Source organism: Palaemon carinicauda, chromosome 40 (genome assembly GCF_036898095.1).
Source record: "Palaemon carinicauda isolate YSFRI2023 chromosome 40, ASM3689809v2, whole genome shotgun sequence".
Classification (NCBI taxonomy): domain Eukaryota; kingdom Metazoa; phylum Arthropoda; class Malacostraca; order Decapoda; family Palaemonidae; genus Palaemon; species Palaemon carinicauda.
The window spans coordinates 48,608,220-48,629,286 of record NC_090764.1 but is presented as its reverse complement, the minus strand read 5'-3'; the positions used below and the strand labels follow the sequence as shown (position 1 = coordinate 48,629,286).

The 21,067-nt window shown below is 43.9% G+C and overlaps 1 protein-coding gene across 2 annotated transcripts in view; it reads right to left on the bottom strand.

The window, feature by feature from the left end:
• LOC137631762 (uncharacterized) overlaps window positions 1-21,067 on the bottom strand; it is a 334,578-nt gene that overhangs the window by 100,233 nt on the left and 213,278 nt on the right. For both annotated transcript variants that reach the window (XM_068363705.1, XM_068363704.1), the window contains exon 6: window positions 8,128-8,257. In XM_068363705.1, coding sequence (XP_068219806.1) covers window positions 8,128-8,257 — 130 coding nt within the window. The remainder of the gene's footprint in view (window positions 1-8,127; window positions 8,258-21,067) is intronic.

The window sequence follows — 21,067 nt, the reverse complement described above, 5'->3', positions numbered from 1 at the left end:
GAAGATCTTTATTGTTGGAAAGATCTAAGCCTCTATGCCGGAAGACCGATGCCAACATGCTTCTGTAGCCCTTGATAGTGGGAGCTGAAAGGGATCGTCCTTTTCTCAGGTATAAGAGAAAATCAGCTATTTGAGCTACAGAGGTACTGGTCGAGGATACAGAAACTGACTTGCACCAGTCTCGGAAGACTTCCCACTTCGACTGGTAGACTCTAATGGTGGACGCTCTCCTTGCTCTAGCAATCACACTGGCTGCCTCCTTCGAAAAGCCTCTAGCTCTCGAGAGTCTTTCGATAGTCTGAAGGCAGTCAGACGAAGAGCGAGGAGGCTTTGGTGTACCTTCTTTACGTGAGGCTGGCGTAGAAGGTCCACCCTTAGAGGAAGACTTCTGGGAACGTCTACTAGCCATCGAAGTACCTCGGTGAACCATTCTCTCGCGGGCCAGAGGGGAGCAACTAGCGTCAACCTTGTCCCTTAGTGAGAGGCGAACTTCTGCAGTACCTTGTTGACAATCTTGAACGGTGGGAATGCGTAGAGATCCAGATGTGACCAATCTAGGAGAAAGGCATCTATATGTATTGCTGCTGGGTCCGGGACTGGGGAGCAATAGATTGGAAGCCTCTTGGTCAGCGAGGTTGCAAAGAGATCTATGGTTGGTTGGCCCCAAGTGGCCCAAAGTCTCTTGCACACATCCTTGTGGAGGGTCCATTCTGTTGGAATTACTTGCCCTTTCCGACTGAGACAATCTGCTATGACATTCAAGTTGCCTTGGATGAACCTCGTTACTAGGGAGATGTCTTGACCTTTTGACCAGATGAGCAGGTCCCTCGCGATCTCGTACAACGTCAGTGAGTGGGTCCCTCCTTGTTTGGAGATGTACGCCAAGGCCGTGGTGTTGTCTGAGTTTACTTCCACCACTTTGCCTCGAAGGAGAGACTTGAAGCTTTTCAAGGCCAGATGTACTGCCAACAGCTCCTTGCAGTTGATATGCATGCTCCTCTGACTCGAGTTCCACAGTCCGGAGCATTCCCGACCGTCTAGTGTCGCGCCCCAGCCCACGTCCGATGCGTCCGAGAAGAGAAAGTGGTTGGGAGTCTGAACAGCCAGGGGAAGACCCTCTCTTAGGATGATATTGTCCTTCCACCAAGTCAGACAAGACTTCATCTTTTCGGACATCGGGATCGAGACCGCTTCTAGCGTCTTGTCCTTTTTCCAGTGAAAAGCTAGATGGTATTGAAGCGGACGGAGGTGTAGTCTTCCTAGTGACACAAATTGTTCCAGGGATGATAGCGTCCCTACCAGACTCATCCACAGCCTGACTGAGCAGCGTTCCTTCTTCAGCATGTTCTGGATGAATAACAGGGCTTGACTTATTCTGGGGGCCGACGGAAAAGCCCGAAAAGCTAGACTGTGAATCTCCATCCCTAAATACACAATAGTTTGGGATGGGACCAGTTGCGACTTTTCCAAATTGACTAGGAGTCCCAATTCCTTGGTCAGATCTAGAGTCCACTTTAGATCCTTCAGACAGCGACGACTGGAAGAGGCTCTGAGAAGCCAGTCGTCCAAATAAAGGGAGGCTCGGATGTCCGATAAGTGGAGGAATTTGGCTACATTCCTCATCAGCCTCGTAAACACGAGAGGAGCTGTGCTTAGGCCAAAGCACAGGGCCCGAAACTGGTAGACCACATTTTCGAAAACGAATCTCAGAAAAGGTTGGGAGTCTGACTGAATGGGGACATGGAAGTAGGCGTCCCTTAGGTCTAGGGAGACCATCCAGTCTTCCCTTCTGACCGCTGCTAAGACTGACTTTGTGGTCTCCATGGAGAACTTCGTCTTTGTGACAAAGACATTCAGAGCACTGACGTCTAGCACCGGTCTCCACCCTCCTGTCTTCTTTGAAACCAGGAAGAGGCGGTTGTAGAATCCCGTTGATTGAAGGTCCGAGACTTTGACCACCGCTCCCTTCTCTAGCAAAAGAGACACTTCCAGTTTCAGGGCTTGTCTCTTTTCTTCCTCTCTGTACCTGGGAGAGAGATCGATGGGAGACGTTGCTAGAGGGGGTTTGCGTACAAAAGGGATTTTGTACCCCTCTCTGAGCAACTTCACAGATTGTGAATCTGCGCCTCTCCTCTCCCAGGCTTGCCAGAAGTTCTTGAGTCTGGCTCCCACTGCTGTCTGAAGTTACGGGCAGTCAGACTCTGCCCTTAGAGGACTTGGATCCTTTCCTCTTCCCTCGCTTCCCTTCGGCACGAGCACCTCCTCTGCTGGAGGCTCTGCCACGAAAGGGCGGAATAAAGCGAGACGCTGGAGTGTCTATCCTCGGTCTAGCAGACAATGTAGGCAAAGGGGGAGCTTTGCGAGCAGAGGACGCAACTAGATCGTGAGTGTCCTTCTGCACTAACGAAGCAGCAATTTCCTTTATCAAGACTTCTGGAAACAGGCACTTGGAAAGGGGAGCAAAGAGAAGCTCAGATCTCTGGCATGGTGTAACTCCAGCAGACAGGAACGAGCAGAGAGACTCTCGCTTTTTCAGGACTCCGGACGCAAATGAGGCAGCAAGCTCATTGGACCCATCACGGACGGCCTTGTCCATGCAGGACATAATGAGCAAAGAAATCTCTTTATCTGTCGAAGAGATTTTCCTGCTCAGGGCTCCTAAGCACCAGTCTAAAAAGTTAAAGACTTCAAAAGCCCTAAAAAGCCCTTTCATAAGGTGGTCCAGGTCCGATGATGACCAACAAATCTTCGAGCGTCTCATGGCAAGGCGGCGGGGAGAGTCTACAAGACTTGAGAAGTCGCCCTGGGCAGAGGCAGGAACTCCCAAGCCGAGAACTTCTCCCGTGGCATACCAGACGCTCGATCTAGAAGAGAGTTTAGCTGGGGGAAAGGCAAATGCTGTCTTCCCTAAACTCTTCTTGGACTCTAACCAGTCTCCTATCAGCCGCAAAGCTCTTTTAGACGAGCGTGCGAGGACGAGTCTAGTAAAGGCAGGTGCGGTAGAAGGCATGCCTAATACAAACTCTGACGGCAGAGAACGAGGAGCCACAGAAACAAACTGGTCAGGAAACAACTCTTTGAATATAGCCAAGACTTTTCTAAAGTCCAAAGATGGTTGAGTTGACTTAGGCTCGTCCAGTTCTGATTGTTGATCGTCTTGGTGTGCAGCAACATCATCATCAGAAAGTTCCTCATCCGAAAACTGATGAGGAAACGGCAACGGAGTGGGCAACGTCTGGTTCGCTGAGTCCGGTCGCACTGGTGCATGCGTGACGGAGCCGGACGCAACGTCATGGAACTGCTGCACAGTCTGTGAACTGTCAACAACCATGGGAGCGCGAGGACGCACAGCGTCTACCCGAGACTGTCTAGACCGACTGGGTTGCGCAGTGGAAACCACACAGGGTTGTGGAGGTTGACGCACCGCGTCAAAACAAGTCACCTCTGATGGTTGTTGAACGTCCTGAACGTCAACAACCACCTCCGTGCGTCGCTTAACGTCAACGTGCGGCTGGCAACCCACACTGGATCGCATCGGTGGAGGAACCCCCTCAACTGGTAGACGCGAGAAGGTTACCTCAGCGGCAACAGGACGCACAACCGATCGCTTGGAAGGTTGTTGGCTAGAAGGTACGGCAGCAACCTTCTCCGCATGAAAGTCCTGCATCAAAGACGTAAGCTTGGACTGCATGTCTTGCAGCAAAGCCCATTTAGGGTCTACGGGAGCAGGTGCGGCGACAGACGGTGTTAGTGCCTGAAGCGGTACCGCTTTGCCTCTCTTAGGCGGTGAGCAGTCATCAGATGACGGCAACGAGTCCGAACTGACCCAGTGGCTACAACCGGGACGTTGGACTTGTCCTGAAGGGACCGATTTACGTTTTAAAGGTCGTGAGACCTTGGTCCAAAGTTTCTTACGAGAAACACCTTCAGACGACGAGGTATAAATGGGCTCTCTCGTCTTACGTAGGTAGGGGCGATCTTGGGGAGATACGCCTGATACCATGGAGGGAACGTCTGTTCGCTGATTAAAGCCTCTCGAACCCATGCGTCGTGCGACATTGCTTCTCCCCTGGACTTGGGAGCTTGCAAGAGGTCCCGGACTAGGAGGACGACAGGCACGAACAGACGAACCCTCAAGCGCAACACTGTTCACAACACTATCACTTGGCACTTTAGCACTTCCCACTGCACTTTGGCACTTAAGCTCCTTAACATCCGCCATGAGTTGATTGCGGTCACTTGCCAGGGACTCAACTCTCTCCCCCAGGGCATGGATGGCACGCATCATGTCAGCCATCGATGGTTCCTGAGTGCTAGGAGGGGGGTTAGGAACAACCACTACAGGGGAAGGAATAGGTTGTGGGGCATGGGGAGAGGAAACATCAATAGACCTAGAAGAACTTCTCCTAATTCTATCTCTCTCTAGCCTGCGTGTGTACTTTTTTTCAAATTCGATAAAATCGAATTCCGAAAGGCCCACACACTCCTCACACCGATCTTCCAATTGACAGGTTTTACCCCGACAATTGGAACAAACAGTGTGAGGGTCGATAGAAGCCTTCGGAAGACGCCTAGAACAGTCCCTAGCATTGCATTTTCTAAATTTGGGAACTTGTGAAGGGTCAGCCATTTTGAATTGGTCAAGGGAAAATTCCAAAAAACGATCTAAGTCATCAACAATGAATCCGATACAAAAAAGAGTTCAAGGATTTATTTGAAGAAAAACCCTGCACAGCGAAAGCTCAAAACCAGAATATAGTACTTCACCAAAGATGATGTGAAAAACTCCAGTTAGCAACAGCGAGTAAAGTACGTCTTGTCGACACGTCGACAGAGAGAAAATTGAGTCTTTGTTTACATAGGGCTTGGTATCTGGCCGACAGATGGCGCTGATGGGCACACCCGCAACCTGTATAGCGATCGCTGGCGAGTTTTTTTGTACAGTTTTTGTCTGCCGAGCAACAGAGTTGCAGCTATATATTCACCGGCTAAGTTAAATATTTAAAAATTAGTTGTAATTCAGTTGAAAAATGGTCTCATTTTGAAGGTGATACTGTGGTGATTGGGGGCAATAAGAAGAAACTGGAAAAGCTTATAAAATAGATTGCAAGTGTTAACAAGAGTTAAAGGTTGAGAACAAATGTAAGAAAGAGTGAGGACATGAGGATAGATAGAGAGATGAAAGTTGAACCAATGACTGTTAACAGGGATGATGAAATGATAGAAAAAATCTGGAAGTGCTGTGGAGTATATACTGTATGGCGGTATGATGAGAGAAAATGGGATTCACAGAAAAGGTAAAAGAAAAAAGAAACCTTAAAATATAACCTGAATTGTGTATAGAAGCCAGGCTTGAAGTGTATGAAATTATTGTTGGGTCACCTCTCTTCTCTGCTATGAGGTACAGTATGGACGTTAAAAGAGAATAAAATAAAAAATATATATGCTGTTTAGAAGAACTGTTTGCATAAAATATGTGATGCAATATGAACTGATAGGAAGGGAAACATGGCGATCCATAAAAGTGATAAAATTAGTAGCTTGGGTGAAAAGATGTATCATATTAATTGAGTTGGTGCTGTCATGAGGAAAAATGGACATAGATAGGTTAAAAAGTGAATAATTTAGAAGTGTTTCGAGGTTGAAGGAGAGGAAAAGCCAAAAAAATAGTTGGATAGATGACGTACTGGAGAGGAAAGTACTCGTTATCTATGAAGCATAATACATACATATACCAAGGCACTTCCCCCAATTTTGGGGGGTAGCCGACATCAAACAAATGAAACAAAAAAGGGGACGCCTCCTCTCTATGTTCCTCCCAGCCTGACAAGGGACTCAACTGAGTTCGGCTGGTACTGCTAGGGTGGCACAGCCCACCCTCCCACATTATCCACCACCGATGAAGCTTCTTAATGCTGACTCCCCTACTGCTGCTACCTCCGCTGTCATCCAAGGCACCGGAGGAACCAGCAGGGACTACCGCAACTGCGTCATAATAGTGAATTCAAATTAAAGATGGATAACTCAGTGTGTGAAGGAGGATTTGAAAAATAGCTGTGTATATGTGTGAAGTGATTAATGATGTGAAAATTTCACCGACAATTGAGCAATCAAAGGATGCAATGAATCTTTAGTTGTTCTTCTCTTGAGCCAATCTCTGTTTAGGATAATAGCTTAAATAAATAAATAAATAAATAAATAAATAAATAGATAAATAAATAGATAGATAAATTAATAAATAGATAGATAAATAAATAAATATAGATAAATAGATAAATAAAGATAAATAAAAAAAAAAATATAGATAAATAAATAGATAAATAGATGAATAAATTAATAAATAAATAAAATGAATAAAAAAATAGATAAATAAAAAATATATATATACAGTATATATATATATCTATATATATATATATATATATATATATATATATATATATATATATATATATATATATATATATATATATATATATATATATATATATATATATATATATATCTATGCTTGAAAAAAAAATGTACTGTACTAGAATATATAATAGAGATGATGATGTCCACTTCAGCTTGAAATAACAGGAAAATAAAGAATACTAGAATTAATACAGTAGGTAGTAGGTTAGCAAGGTCAGCAGCCACCCATTGAGATACTACCGCTAGATGGGTCATTCAACTGGCCAGACAGTATTACATTGAATCCTATCTGGTTATGACTCATTCTCCCTATGCCTACACATACACCAAATAGTCTGACCTATTCTTTGCATATACTTCTCTCTCCTCACACAGTTGACAACACCGAGATTACCAAACAATTCTTCTTTGCTCAAAGGGTTAAATACTGCACTGTATTTGTTCAGTGGCTACTTTCCTCTTGGTACGGGTAAAAGAGACTCTCTACCTAGGATAAGCAGCTCTTCTACGAGAAGGACATTCCAAAATCAAATCATTGTTCTCTAGTCTTGGCTAGTGCCATAATCACTGTACCATGGTCTTCCAGTGTCTTGGGTTAGAGTTATCTTTCTTGAGGGTAAACTCGGGCACACTATCCTATCTTATTTCTCTTCCTATTGTTTTTTTTTTTTTTAAGTTTTTATAGTTTACATAGGAAAGATTTAGTCTAATGTTTATACTATTCTTAAAATATTCTAATTGTTTGTTCATTATTTCTCTTGCTTTTCCAATTAGGGTTGTAGCTTAGCAAATAATAATAATAGCAATAATAATAATAATAATAATCCTTATTATACATCAATAGAAGCATTTTAAATGTTATTATCAATTTACAAAGATGACCGAAAAATTAGCTAGGAATATTCAAATGTAGACAAGGATATAGCTGTTCCAAAAAAGGCACATCTGAAATCAAGGCCTCGTAAAGAAATTAATTTAGATGTTATTTTGTTGAACGGGAATTATGAATGGTAAAAAAAATATAGCTAATATAAATTTTTTTCAAACTGACAGACACACAACCCATGACTTGAACTGCTGTTATACAGTCATAGTGACATGGTAGTATACTGTACACAGTTGGGGAGAACTAGGGTAGAAAAATAATATTCGCCTTTTTAAGTGGAATATCTGAGGGTTTTGAATGACATAAAAGGTTATTGCCTGGTAATATTATTATTATTATTACTTGCTAAGCTACAACTCTAATTGGAAAAGCAGGATGCTATAAGCCCAAGGGCTCAAAAAGGAAAAAAAGCCCACAGAGGAAGGGAAATAAGGAAACTACAAGAGAAGTAATTAACAATCAAAATATTTTAAGAACAGTAACAACATTCAAATAAATTTTTCATATAAGTTTGAGTGGACAATATTAACTGTAACCAAAAACATAAAATATTTTTACTAACAAAATATGTAGCCAAAAACAATTATCTACTGATCTTTGAAACAAATCCATATTTGGTAAGAGGCATCCAAATACAAATGTGATATACTAAAATGTGCAAAGTTCTATTAAAAGAGATATATTTTTATACCTAAGCCGATTAGTAGCATAGAAATAAGATTAACCGAGGAAGAATAATAACCTCCTTAAACATATAAGCTAAGAAGTTTACAGAATCTCAAATACAGAAAAAATAAAATAACAATACATTATTATATTCTTACTTTCACTGTGTATGTGTAACCGTTGCTATCAATCAACATGCGTTTTGATCTTTGAGTACCTCCATCAACTACTTGGTAAGAAACAGGTTTATTCAAGCCAAATTCATCCAGTGATTTTTCAGTGTTATCTCTGAAAAAAAAACATACAATTCTTGAAAACTGAACCAAGTACAGTGTTTATCATATTCTTTTCTTAATTGCCATAATTATAGCATAACACAACTAGAATAGGCATTTACCAATGGCACAGTAAGACTTTGCATCTCTAGTATCAATAATTATGAAGGAAAATGGGCCCAGAACACAAATATACAACAATTTTAGCATACAAAAATATAACAAAATAAGCACAATGTTTCTGAAATAGAGTTTTAAACATGTCTTCAAGATTTAATCCTGAAAATCATATGTACTATATTACAACTATGAGTAATGTTTTCTATAATTGCATAATAACTACTTTCAATAAAAAATGCATTAAGTGTAGCCCACCACAAAACTTTGTAAATCATACAATATAAGTGAACATATACATAAAAATTCCCTTGAATTTGAGAGCGGATACATCAGACAAACACATCACAAGTGTGTACACTTCAAATATGTGCAGTATACTATAAATAGTTTCATGAAAAGTTTACTCAAATAACTTTCAATAGTGTTTTGTAGATGGGTAGGTCTATAGTGTAGTTTTTGTATATCAAAATGAAACAGGCTTGATACTGTAAGTGCTGGGCACACATTACAAATTTTTACGAGTATAATACAAGCAAAAAATGTGAAGGCGCTAGATTCTTATGCTTCTTATATACAGTATAAGAAAAATTATATATTACAGTAGAAGTTCAATAATCTAGCTTCCTCCAGACAATAGCCATGCCAGATGTTTACTTAAAGATAGATCTCAAACCCTTTCTTTTGTTGGGGGATATTTCATGTTTTTTATCACTAAATAAGACGTCTATCACTATAAACAACTCCACAGAACATTTCACAAATAAAATTAACAACTAATGTAGTACAACTACAGTCAGCCCTCCTTATTCACGGGGGTTAGGTAACAGAGGCAAGCGTAAAAAGCAAGAATCCACGAATGCTTGCCGCCCTAGGGTGGATCAACTCATAACCTACCAACTCACTGACAACTACCTCTTTGCTGTTGACTAACACACGGGTAACCCACTGTACTGCACTACATTCTTTTCACATGCTTTCTATCATAATACTTTAGTTCTTACTACTTTTCAGAGGTAATTGTATATTATTAATAAAGCCTCAGTACAAAGTAAGACGACTCATAAACCAAAAATCATCACCATGACTCATAAAACGGAAGTCACCACCACACCACGCTTTTTATAAGAAACAACAAAACACTTGTTTGTAGAGTAAAAAAATCACTAATAGTTTATGGTTGAAATTCATTCTCTCTCTCTCTCTCTCTCTCTCTCTCTCTCTCTCTCTCTCTCTCTCTCTCTCTCTCTCTCTCTCTCTCTCTCGGTATGTAAATTACCACCTTCTCTTTACATTATATTTCAATCATATCCTTCTAATTCATTTCCCTTCTTTTCCTCATTTTTATCCAATTACTTACAGCTAATCATTTCCTTTTAATATTTGATGCCATCCTATATAATAAATCAATACAAGCATATCAGTTTAAATAGTAAATAGAATGACAACACATTTAAGCCTGTTTAAATTATACATTGAACTTATATTCTGCATAAAAATAAAATTCTCCATATAATAACATTGAAACCTGCCCTTAAGCAGATACAATAAGTGTCACTTTGTTTCAGAAAGAAATATTTTCCCTCTATCTCTTATTTCTTAACAGAAAATTTCAATTTCTTTATTGAAATAAATTTCTTAATTTCTTTAATTTCTTTAATTTTCAGTACGCCGTAATCTTTTAATTATTTATTTATCGTCAGAAGAGGAAAAAATGCTCTAAGAGGTTGATAGCTGCGAGTGATTTATGAGCTAGGGGACCCAATAGAGTAAAAATGAATCTGATGTTTGGTGGTGGTCAAATTAACTTAAAACCTAAGATATTTATAACTGAACAAATTTCATATCATCGCCTGCCAGTAAGTTCAAGGATTTATTTAAAAATATGTTATTTTTATTAATAAAATAAATTTTTGAATATACTTACCCGGTGATTATATAGGCTGCAACTCTGTTGCTCGACAGAAAACTCTACGTTCAAAATACGCCAGCGATCGCTATGCAGGTAGGGGGTGTACATCAACAGCGCCATCTGTCTAGCAGGTACTCAGTACTCAATGTAAACACAGAACCAATTTTCTCCTCGGTCCACTGGGTCTCTATTGGGGAGGAAGGGAGGGTCCTTTAATATATAATCACCGGGTAAGTATATTCAAAAATTTATTTTATTAATAAAAATAACATTTTTCAATATTAAACTTAGCCGGTGATTATATAGGCTGATTCACACCCAGGGGGGTGGGTAGAAACCAGCATTACTTGTTTACATTATTATGAGCTAAGTATTTTGTATTTCATTTTAGCAGTTATTCAAAATAACAAACATAAAATAAATAAGTACCTGGTAAGGAAGTCGACTTGAACAATTACTCTGCCTTTTTAAGTACGTCTTCCTTACGGAGCCTCGCGATCCTCTTAGGATACTGAGCGACCCCTAGGATCTGAAGTATCAAGGGTTGCAACCCATACAACAGGACCTCATCAAAACCTCTAATCTAGGCGCTTCTCAAGAAATGACTTTGACCACCCGCCAAATCAAGTAGGATGCGAAAGGCTTCTTAGCCTTCCGGACAACCCAAAAACAATAATAAAACATTTCAAGAGAAAGATTAAAAAGGTTATGGAATTAGGGAATTGTAGTGGTTGAGCCCTCACCCACTACTGCACTCGTTGCTACGAATGGTCCCAGAGTGTAGCAGTTCTCGTAAAGAGACTGGACATTCTTAAGATAAAAAGACGCGAACACTGACTTGCTTTTCCAATAGGTTGCGTCGATTATACTTTGCAGAGATCTATTTTGTTTAAAGGCCACGGAAGTTGCGACAGCTCTAACTTCGTGTGTCCTTACCTTCAGCAAAGCTTGGTCTTCCTCATTCAGATGGGAATGAGCTTCTCGTATTAACAGTCTGATAAAATAGGATAAAGCATTCTTTGACATAGGCAAAGATGGTTTCTTAACTGAACACCATAAAGCTTCAGACGGGCCTCGTAAAGGTTTTTAAATAGAACTTAAGAGCTCTTACAGGACATAAGACTCTTTCTAGTTTATTACCAACCATACGATAAGTTTGGAATATCGAACGATATTGGCCAAGGCCGAGAAGGCAGCTCGTGTTTGGCTAGAAAACCAAGTTGTAGAACATGTAGCCGTTTCGGATGAGAATCCGATGTTCTTGCTGAAGGCATGAATCTCACTGACTCTTTTAGCTGTGACTAAGCATACCAGGAAAAGAGTCTTTAAGGTGAGATCTTTCAGGGAGGCTGATTGTAGCGGTTCGAACCTGTCTGACATAAGGAATCTTAGTACCACGTCTAAATTCCAACCAGGTGTAACCAAACGACGCTCCTTCGTGGTCTCAAAAGACTTAAGGAGGTCCTGTAGATCTTTATTGTTGGAAAGATCTAAGCCTCTGTGACGGAAGACTGATGCCAACATGCTTCTGTAACCCTTGATAGTGGGAGCTGAAAGAGATCGTTCTTTCCTCAGATATAAGAGGAAGTCAGCTATTTGAGTTACAGAGGTACTGGTCGAGGATACTGATACTGACTTGCACCAGTTTCGGAAGATTTCCCACTTCGATTGGTAGACTCTAAGGGTGGATGTTCTCCTTGCTCTAGCAATCGCTCTGGTTGCCTCCTTCGAAAAGCCTCTAGCTCTCGAGAGTCTTTCGATAGTCTGAAGGCAGTCAGACAAAGAGCGTGGAGGCCTTGGTGTACCTTCTTTACGCGTGGCTGACGTAGAAGGTCCACCCTTAGGGGAAGTGTTCTGGGAACGTCTACTAGCCATCGAAGTACCTCGGTGAACCATTCTCTCGCGGGCCAGAGGGAAGCAACTAGCGTCAACCTTGTCCCTTCGTGAGAGGCGAACTTCTGCAGTACCTTGTTGACAATCTTGAACGGAGGGAATGCATATAGATCTAGATGTGACCAATCTAGTAGAAAGGCATCTATATGAACTGCTGCTGGGTCCGGAATTGGTGAGCAAAATATTGGGAGCCTCTTGGTCATCGAGGTTGCGAAGAGATCTATGGTTGGCTGGCCCCAGGTGGCCCAAAGTCTCTAGCATACATCCTTGTGGAGGGTCCATTCTGTTGGAATTATTTGTCCCTTCCGACTGAGACAATCTGTCATGACATTCAAGTTGCCTTGGATGAACCTCGTTACTAGTGATATGTCTAGACCTTTTGACCAGGTGAGGAGGTCCCTTGCGATCTCGTACAATGTCAGAGAGTAGGTCCCTCCTTGCTTGGAGATGTACTCCAAAGCCGTGGTGTTGTCCGAGTTCACCTCCACCACTTTGCCTTGAAGGAGAGACCTGAAGCTTTTCCAGGTCAGACTTACTGCCAGTAGCTCCTTGCAGTTGAAATGCATTGTCCTTTGACTCGAGTTCCATAATCCCGAGCATTCCCGACCGTCTAATGTCGCACCCCAGCCTACGTCCGATGCGTCCGAGAAGAGAACGTGGTTGGGAGTCTGAACAGTCAGGGGAAGACCCTCTCTAAGGTTGATATAGTCCTTTCACCAAGTCAGACAAGACTTTATCTTTCCGGAAACCGGGATCGAGACCGCTTCTAGCGTCTTGTCCTTTTTCCAGTGAAAAGCTAGATGGTAAAGAAGAGGACGGAGGTGTAGTCTTCCTAGTGACACAAATTGATCCACGGATGACAGTGTCCCTACCAGACTCATCCACAGCCTGACTGGGCAGTGTTCCTTCTTCAGCATCTTCTGGATGGATAGCAGGGCTGGGGGCTGATCGTCTTGTTCAGCAACGTCCTCATCAGAGGGTTCCTCATCCGAAACTGATGAGGAAACGGCAACGGAGTGGGCAACGTCTGACTCGCTGAATCCGGTCGCACTGGTGGATGCGTGACGGAGCCGGACGCAATATCATGGAACTGCTGCACAGTCTGTGAACTGTCAACAACCATGGGTGCGCGAGGAAGTACAGCGTCAACCCGAAACTGTCTAGACTGTCTGGGTTGTGCAGTCAACACCCTACCGGGTTGCTGAGGTTGACGCACTGCGTCACAACAAGTCACCTCTGCTGGTTGTTGAACGTCCTGAACGTCAACAACCACCTCCGAGCGTCGCTTAACGTCAACGTGCGACTGGCAACCCACACTGGGTCGCATCGGTGGAGGAACCACCTCAACTGGCAGACGCGAGTAGGTTACCTCAGCGTCAACAGGGCGCACAACCGACCGGTTGGAAGGTTGTTGGCCAGAAGGTTCTTCTCCGCATTTAAGTCCTCTATCAAGGACGCAAGCTTGGACTGCATGTCTTGCAGCAAAGCCCTTTAGGGTCTACGGGAGCAGGTGTGGCAACAGACGGGGTTAGCGACTGAGGCGGAACCATTTACCATCCCTGAAAGCCTTGTTATGTGTGACATAATAGTACAGCAAAACTTCAAAGGCTCGACAAAAGTTGAGAAGTTGACCTGTAAACAACTTGGAGCGTCTCCTGGCTAGGCGCCAGGGCGAGTCTACCAGAATTGAGAAGTCTATCTGGGCAGAGGCATGAACTCCCAAGCCGAGAACTTCTCTCGTGTCCTATCAGACTCTCGCTCTATAAGCCAGATTAAAAGAAGGGAAATCAAAGGCTGAATCCCTAAAACTCCTCCTGGTGCAAAAACCAGTCGCCTAGCCAACGTAACGCTCTCTAGGAGAGCGAGAGAGCACTAGCTTAAAAACAACGGCTTCAAAGTAGCTAGGCCTAGTGTAAGTTCTGACGTTTAGGCGAACGAGGAGCAGCAGTTACAAGATCCGGACGAAGATCCTTAAAAAATCATCATGATTTAATTAAAGTCCATAGGAGGCTAAGCAGCTTAAGGCTCCTCTCCAAATGACAGAGTCCTCAAGGGAATATCAGTAGGAGGGAGAACAGCACTTTCTCAGCTACAGGAACCTTGTCCGATAAAAGCTAGGTTACCTCAGTGAGTCTCTCACTGGTGCATTAGTAGCAGACCAGAAGGCAACGTCATGTAACTGCTTGACAGTCTGTGAACTGTCAACAACTGAACTGTCAACCACAACAGGTGCGTGAGGACATACAGTGTTCACTCGAGACTGCTTTGACTGTCTATACTGAGCAGTCAAAACAACTCTAGAATGCGGAGGTTGACGCACCGCGTCAAAACAAAACAACTTAGACTGTTGTTGTACCTCGCGAACGTCAACGGAAGGTTCCGTGCGTTACTGAACGTCAACATGCGGCTGGCAGGGTACACTGGAACGCATGGGTGGCGGGACTCTCTCAGCTGGAGTGCGGCAGAAGGTCGCCTCAGCGTCCAGAGGACGCACAACCGTGGTTGGTTGTAGGCTAGAGGAGGGTCTTACCGGTAGCCCGACAGAGAGAAAATTGGTTCTGTGTTTACATTGAGTACTGAGTACCTGCTAGACAGATGGCGCTGTTGATGTACACCCCCTACCTGCATAGCGATCGCTGGCGTATTTTGAACGTAGAGTTTTCTGTCGAGCAACAGAGTTGCAGCCTATATAATCACCGGCTAAGTTTAATATTGAAAAATGTATATTTTTTAATAAACAAATAACAAAGTTACTGATAATACTATATAAATTCTAATTTCCTTATTTTTCTTAATTTAAATAAATCTTCTCAGAAGATAGTTATGTGGTCCTTTGACTGGCCAGACAGTATTACATAGGCTTTTTCTCTCTGGTTACGGTTAATTTTCCCTTTGCCTACACACACACTGAATAGTCTGGCCTATTCTTTACATATTCTCCTCTGTCCTCATACACCTGACAACACTGAGATTACCAAAAAATTCTTCTTTGCCCAAAGGGTTACTGCACTGTAATTGATCAGTGGCCATTTTCCTTTTGGTAAGGGTAGAAGAGACACTTTAGCTATGGTAAGCATCTCTTCTAGGAAAAGGACACTCCAAAATTAAACCATTGTTCTCTAGTCTTGGGTAGTGCCATAGTCTCTGTACCATGGTCTTTCACTATCTTGGGTTAGAGTTCTCTTGCTTGAGGGTACACTCGGGCACACTATTCTATCTGATTTCTCTTCCTCTTGTTTTGTTAAAGTTTTTATAGTTTATATTGGAAATATATATTTCGATGTTGCTGTTCTTAAATGATTTTATTTTTCCTTGCTTCCTTTCCTCACTGGGCTATTTTTCCTGTTGGAGCCCCTGGGCTTATAACATTTTGCTTTTCAGACTAAGGTTGTAGCTTAGCAATCAATAATAATAATAATAATAATAATAATAATAATAATAATAATAAAGGAATTTTGACGAAGGAAAAATCTATATTTGGGCGAGAGACCCGTGTCGCCCAGTGAATAATAATAATAATAATAATAATAACAATAATAATGAATATTACTTAAACATAATGTATGTATGAACTTCTTTTAATCATTTGTTTCTTGAACTTCTTTTAATCCTTTTTATCACTGTATAAGAATTATTATACAAAGGGTTTATTACTGAACAGTTTACATGTGTGGTTGGGCTGTTCTTCCTGGTGCAGTTGGTTTCAAAACATCACCTGTGAGAGTAATTATGGCGAAACCCAGAATAAGTCATTTTCTTATCTAATATGTTACTGTATATGCTTTTCTGTATTGCGAATGATCAAATCATCAATGATTGAACCCGTGAGTAAGGAGGGCCAACTGTAGTTCTCCTGCAGAAGATATGGGGTCCGTAGTTTTTCTTACCAGAGAAAAGTGAAAAGCAGAATCATTGTTTCCATCCAACACCCAAGAGTTGCTTTGAATGTTGTGCAAGATTACCTGTAATCCATCAAATTTTCTGACAATGTATGCAGTCTGCCAGTCAAAAAATGTTATTTTCCTTAGTAAAATAAATTTTTGAATATACTTACCCGATGATCATGTAGCTGTCAACTCCGTTGCCCGACAGAAATCTAAGGTCGGGATACGCCAGCGATCGCTATACAGGTGGGGGTGTACACAACAGCGCCATCTGTGAGCAGGTACTCAAGTACTTCTTGTCAACAAGACCTCAATTTTCTCCTCGGTCCACTGGTTCTCTATGGGGAGGAAGGGAGGGTCCTTAAATTCATGATCATCGGGTAAGTATATTCAAAAATTTATTTTACTAAGGAAAATAACATTTTTCAATATTAATCTTACCCGATGATCATGTAGCTGATTCACACCCAGGGTGGTGGGTGGAGACCAGCATACATGTTAACATTAGAAGCTAAGTATCCCGTATTTCATTTTAGCAGTTATTCAAAATAACAAACATAAAATAAATAAGTACCTGGTAAGGAAGTCGACTTGAACAATTACTCTGCCTTTTTTAAGTACGTCTTCCTTACTGAGCCTAGCGATCCTCTTAGGATGCTGAGCGACTCCTAGGTGCTGAAGTATGAAGGGCTGCAACCCATACTAAAGGACCTCATCACAACCTCTAATCTAGGCGCTTCTCAAGAAAGAATTTGACCACCCGCCAAATCAACCAGGATGCGGAAGGCTTCTTAGCCTTCCGTACAACCCAAAAACAACAATAAAAGCATTTCAAGAGAAAGATTAAAAAAAGGTTATGGGATTATGGGAATGTAGTGGTTGAGCCCTCACCTACTACTGCACTCGCTGCTACGAATGGTCCCAGGGTGTAGCAGTTCTCGTAAAGAGACTGGACATCTTTGAGGTAAAATGATGCGAACACTGACTTGCTTCTCCAATAGGTTGCATCCATAACACTCTGCAGAGAACGGTTCTGTTTGAAGGCCACTGAAGTAGCGACAGCCCTAACTTCATGTGTCCTTACCTTCAGCAAAGCAAGGTCTTCTTCCTTCAGATGAGAATGGGCCTCTCTAATCAAAAGCCTGATGTAGTAAGAAACTACGTTCTTAGACATCGGTAAAGCAGGTTTCTTGATAGAACACCATAAAGCTTCTGATTGTCCTCGTAATGGCTTTGTACGTCTTAAATAGTACTTAAGAGCTCTTACTGGGCAAAGTACTCTCTCTAGTTCGTTCCCCACCAAGTTGGACAGGCTTGGGATCTCGAACGACTTGGGCCAAGGACGAGAAGGAAGCTCGTTTTTAGCCAAAAAACCGAGCTGCAAGGAACACGTAGCCGTTTCAGATGTAAAACCTATGTTCCTGCTGAAGGCGTGGATCTCACTGACTCTTTTAGCTGTTGCTAAGCAAACGAGGAAAAGAGTCTTTAATGTGAGATCCTTAAAAGAGGCTGATTGAAGCGGTTCGAATCTTGCTGACATCAGGAACCTTAAAACCACGTCTAGGTTCCAGCCTGGTGTGGACAACCGACGTTCCTTTGAGGTCTCAAAAGACCTAAGGAGGTCCTGTAGATCTTTGTTGGTGGAAAGATCTAAGCCTCTGTGGCGGAAGACCGCTGCCAACATGCTTCTGTAACCCTTGATCGTAGGAGCTGATAGGGATCTTACATTCCTTAGATGTAACAGGAAGTCAGCTATCTGCGTTACAGAGGTACTGGTTGAGGAAACTGCATTCGCCTTGCACCAGCTTCGGAAGACTTCCCATTTTGACTGATAGACTCTGAGAGAGGATGTCCTCCTTGCTCTGGCAATCGCTCTGGCTGCCTCCTTCGAAAAGCCTCTAGCTCTTGAGAGTCTTTCGATAGTCTGAAGGCAGTCAGACGAAGAGCGTGGAGGCTTGGGTGTACCTTCTTTACGTGCGGCTGACGCAGAAGGTCCACTCTTAGAGGAAGAGTCCTGGGAACGTCCACTAGCCATTGCAGTACCTCGGTGAACCATTCTCTCGCGGGCCAGAGGGGAGCAACCAACGTCAACCGTGTCCCTTCGTGAGAGGCGAACTTCTGAAGTACCTTGTTGACAATCTTGAACGGAGGGAACGCATACAGGTCTAGATGGGACCAATCCAGCAGAAAGGCATCCACGTGAACTGCTGCTGGGTCTGGAATCGGAGAACAATACATCGGGAGCCTCTTGGTCATCGAGGTAGCGAATAGATCTATGGTGGGCTGACCCCACAGGGCCCATAGTCTGCTGCAAACATTCTTGTGAAAGGTCCACTCTGTGGGGATGACCTGACCCTTCCGGCTGAGGCGATCTGCCATGACATTCATATCGCCCTGAATGAACCTCGTTACCAGCGAAATCTTTCGATCTTTTGACCAAATGAGGAGGTCCCTTGCGATCTCGAACAACTTCCTCGAATGAGTCCCTCCTTGCTTGGAGATGTACGCCAAGGCTGTGGTGTTGTCGGAGTTCACCTCCACCACCTTGCTTAGCTGGAGGGACTTGAAGTTTATCAAGGCCAGATGAACTGCCAAAAGCTCCTTGCAGTTGATGTGAAGTGTCCTTTGCTCCTGATTCCACGTGCCCGAGCATTCCTGTCCGTCCAGTGTCGCACCCCAGCCCGTGTCCGATGCGTCCGAGAAGAGACGGTGGTCGGGGGTCTGAACAGCCAATGGTAGACCTTCCTTGAGAAGAATGCTGTTCTTCCACCACGTCAGTGTAGACCTCATCTCTTCGGATATAGGCACTGAGACCGCCTCTAGCGTCATGTCCTTTCTCCAGTGAGCAGCTAGATGATACTGAAGGGGGCGGAGGTGGAGTCTCCCTAACTCGATGAACTGGGCCAGCGATGAAAGTGTCCCTGTTAGACTCATCCACTGCCTGACTGAACATCGGTTCCTTCTCAGCATGCTCTGGATGCATTCTAGGGCTTGACTGATCCTTGGGGCCGACGGAAAAGCCCGAAAAGCTCGACTCTGAATCTCCATACCTAGATAGACAATGGTTTGGGATGGGATGAGTTGGGACTTCTCTATATTGACCAGGAGGCCCAATTCCTTGGTCAGATCCATAGTCCATCTGAGATTCTCCAGACAGCGACGACTTGACGGAGCTCTTAAAAGCCAGTCGTCCAAATAGAGGGAGGCTCTGATGTCTGCCAAGTGAAGGAATTTGGCAATATTCCTCATCAGTTTGGTAAACACAAGAGGTGCCGTGCTTAGGCCAAAGCACAGGGCTTGGAACTGGTACACGACCTTTCCAAAGACGAACCTTAGGAAAGGTTGGGAGTCTGGATGGACGGGGACATGAAAGTACGCGTCTTTCAGGTCTAACGAGACCATCCAGTCTTCCTTCCTGACCGCTGCTAGGACCGACTTCGTCGTCTCCATCGTGAACGTCTGCTTGGTGACAAAAGCATTGAGAGCACTGACGTCCAGCACCGGTCTCCAACCTCCTGTCTTCTTCGCTACCAGGAAGAGACGGTTGTAGAAGCCCGGGGATTGATGGTCCCGGACTATGACTACCGCTCCCTTTTGTAGCAAGAGCGACACCTCTTGTTGCAACGCTAGCCTCTTGTCCTTCTCCTTGTAGTTGGGAGAGAGGTTGATGGGAGACGTTGCTAGAGGGGGACTGCGGCAGAACGGAATTCTGTACCCCTCCCTTAGCAACTTCACAGACTGAGCGTCTGCACCTCTGCTCTCCCAAGCTTGCCAGAAGTTCTTGAGCCTGGCTCCCACTGCTGTCTGGAGAGGAAGGCAGTCAGATTCTGCCTTTTGCGGACTTGGAACCCTTCTTCGATTTGCCACGGTGACTGTCGGCACGGGTACCTCCTCTGCTGGAGGTTCTGCCACGAAAGGGCGGGATGAACCTAGTTGCTGGTGTGTCCACTGCGGCAGAACGGAAAGGTCTAGGCACGGAAGGTAAAGCTTTAGCCTTACGTGCGGAAGATGCCATCAGGTCATGGGTATCCTTCTGGATCAACGAGGCAGCCATCCCCTTGATCAGCTCCTCTGGAAAGAGACACTTGGAGAGAGGAGCAAACAACAACTCCGACTTCTGGCAAGGAGTGATCCCAGACGACAAGAAGGAGCAAAGATGTTCTCTCTTCTTAAGCACTCCCGACACGTACGAAGCCGCAAGCTCACCAGACCCATCCCGAATGGCTTTGTCCATGCTAGACATGATAAGCATGGCAGAGTCCTTATCCGAAGGGGAAGTCTTTCTGCTTAACGCTCCCAAACACCAATCGAGGAAGTTGAAGATCTCAAAAGCACGAAAGACTCCCTTCAACAGATGATCCATGTCAGAAAAGGACCAGCAAATCTTAGATCGTCTCATAGCCAGCCTGCGGGGAGAGTCAACCAGACTTGAGAAGTCGCCCTGGGCAGAGGCAGGAACTCCCAAGCCGGGTTCCTCTCCCGTGGCATACCAGACGCTAGATTTGGAAGCAAGCTTGGTAGGCCGAAAGATGAAAGCAGTCTTTCCCAGTTGCTTCTTGGACTGCAACCACTCTCCCATAACCCTCAAAGCTCTCTTGGATGAGCGTGCGAGGACAAGTTTGGTGAAGGCAGGAGCTGCTGACTGCATGCCCAGAGCAAACTCGGAGGGAGGAGAGCGAGGGGTTGCAGACACAAACTGTTCTGGATACAAGTCCCTGAACAAGGCAAGGACTTTCCGAAAGTCTAAGGAGGGAGGCGTAGACTTGGGTCCTTCTAAGTCGGAGTGCGGTTCGTCCAAATGTGCAGCTTCGTCATCCGATACTCCATCATCCGAAAGCTGAGTAGGAAGTGGCAAAGGTGGAGCAGAAAGCTGAACGGCTGAATCCGGCAGCACGGGTGCATGCGTAGCTGCTGCGGAACCAACATCATGCCACTGCTGGTCAGTCTGTGAGCTGGCAACAACAAAAGCAGAGTGCTGGTGCATGGGAGGGACTGCCGTGGGTTGCGGAGCATGCCG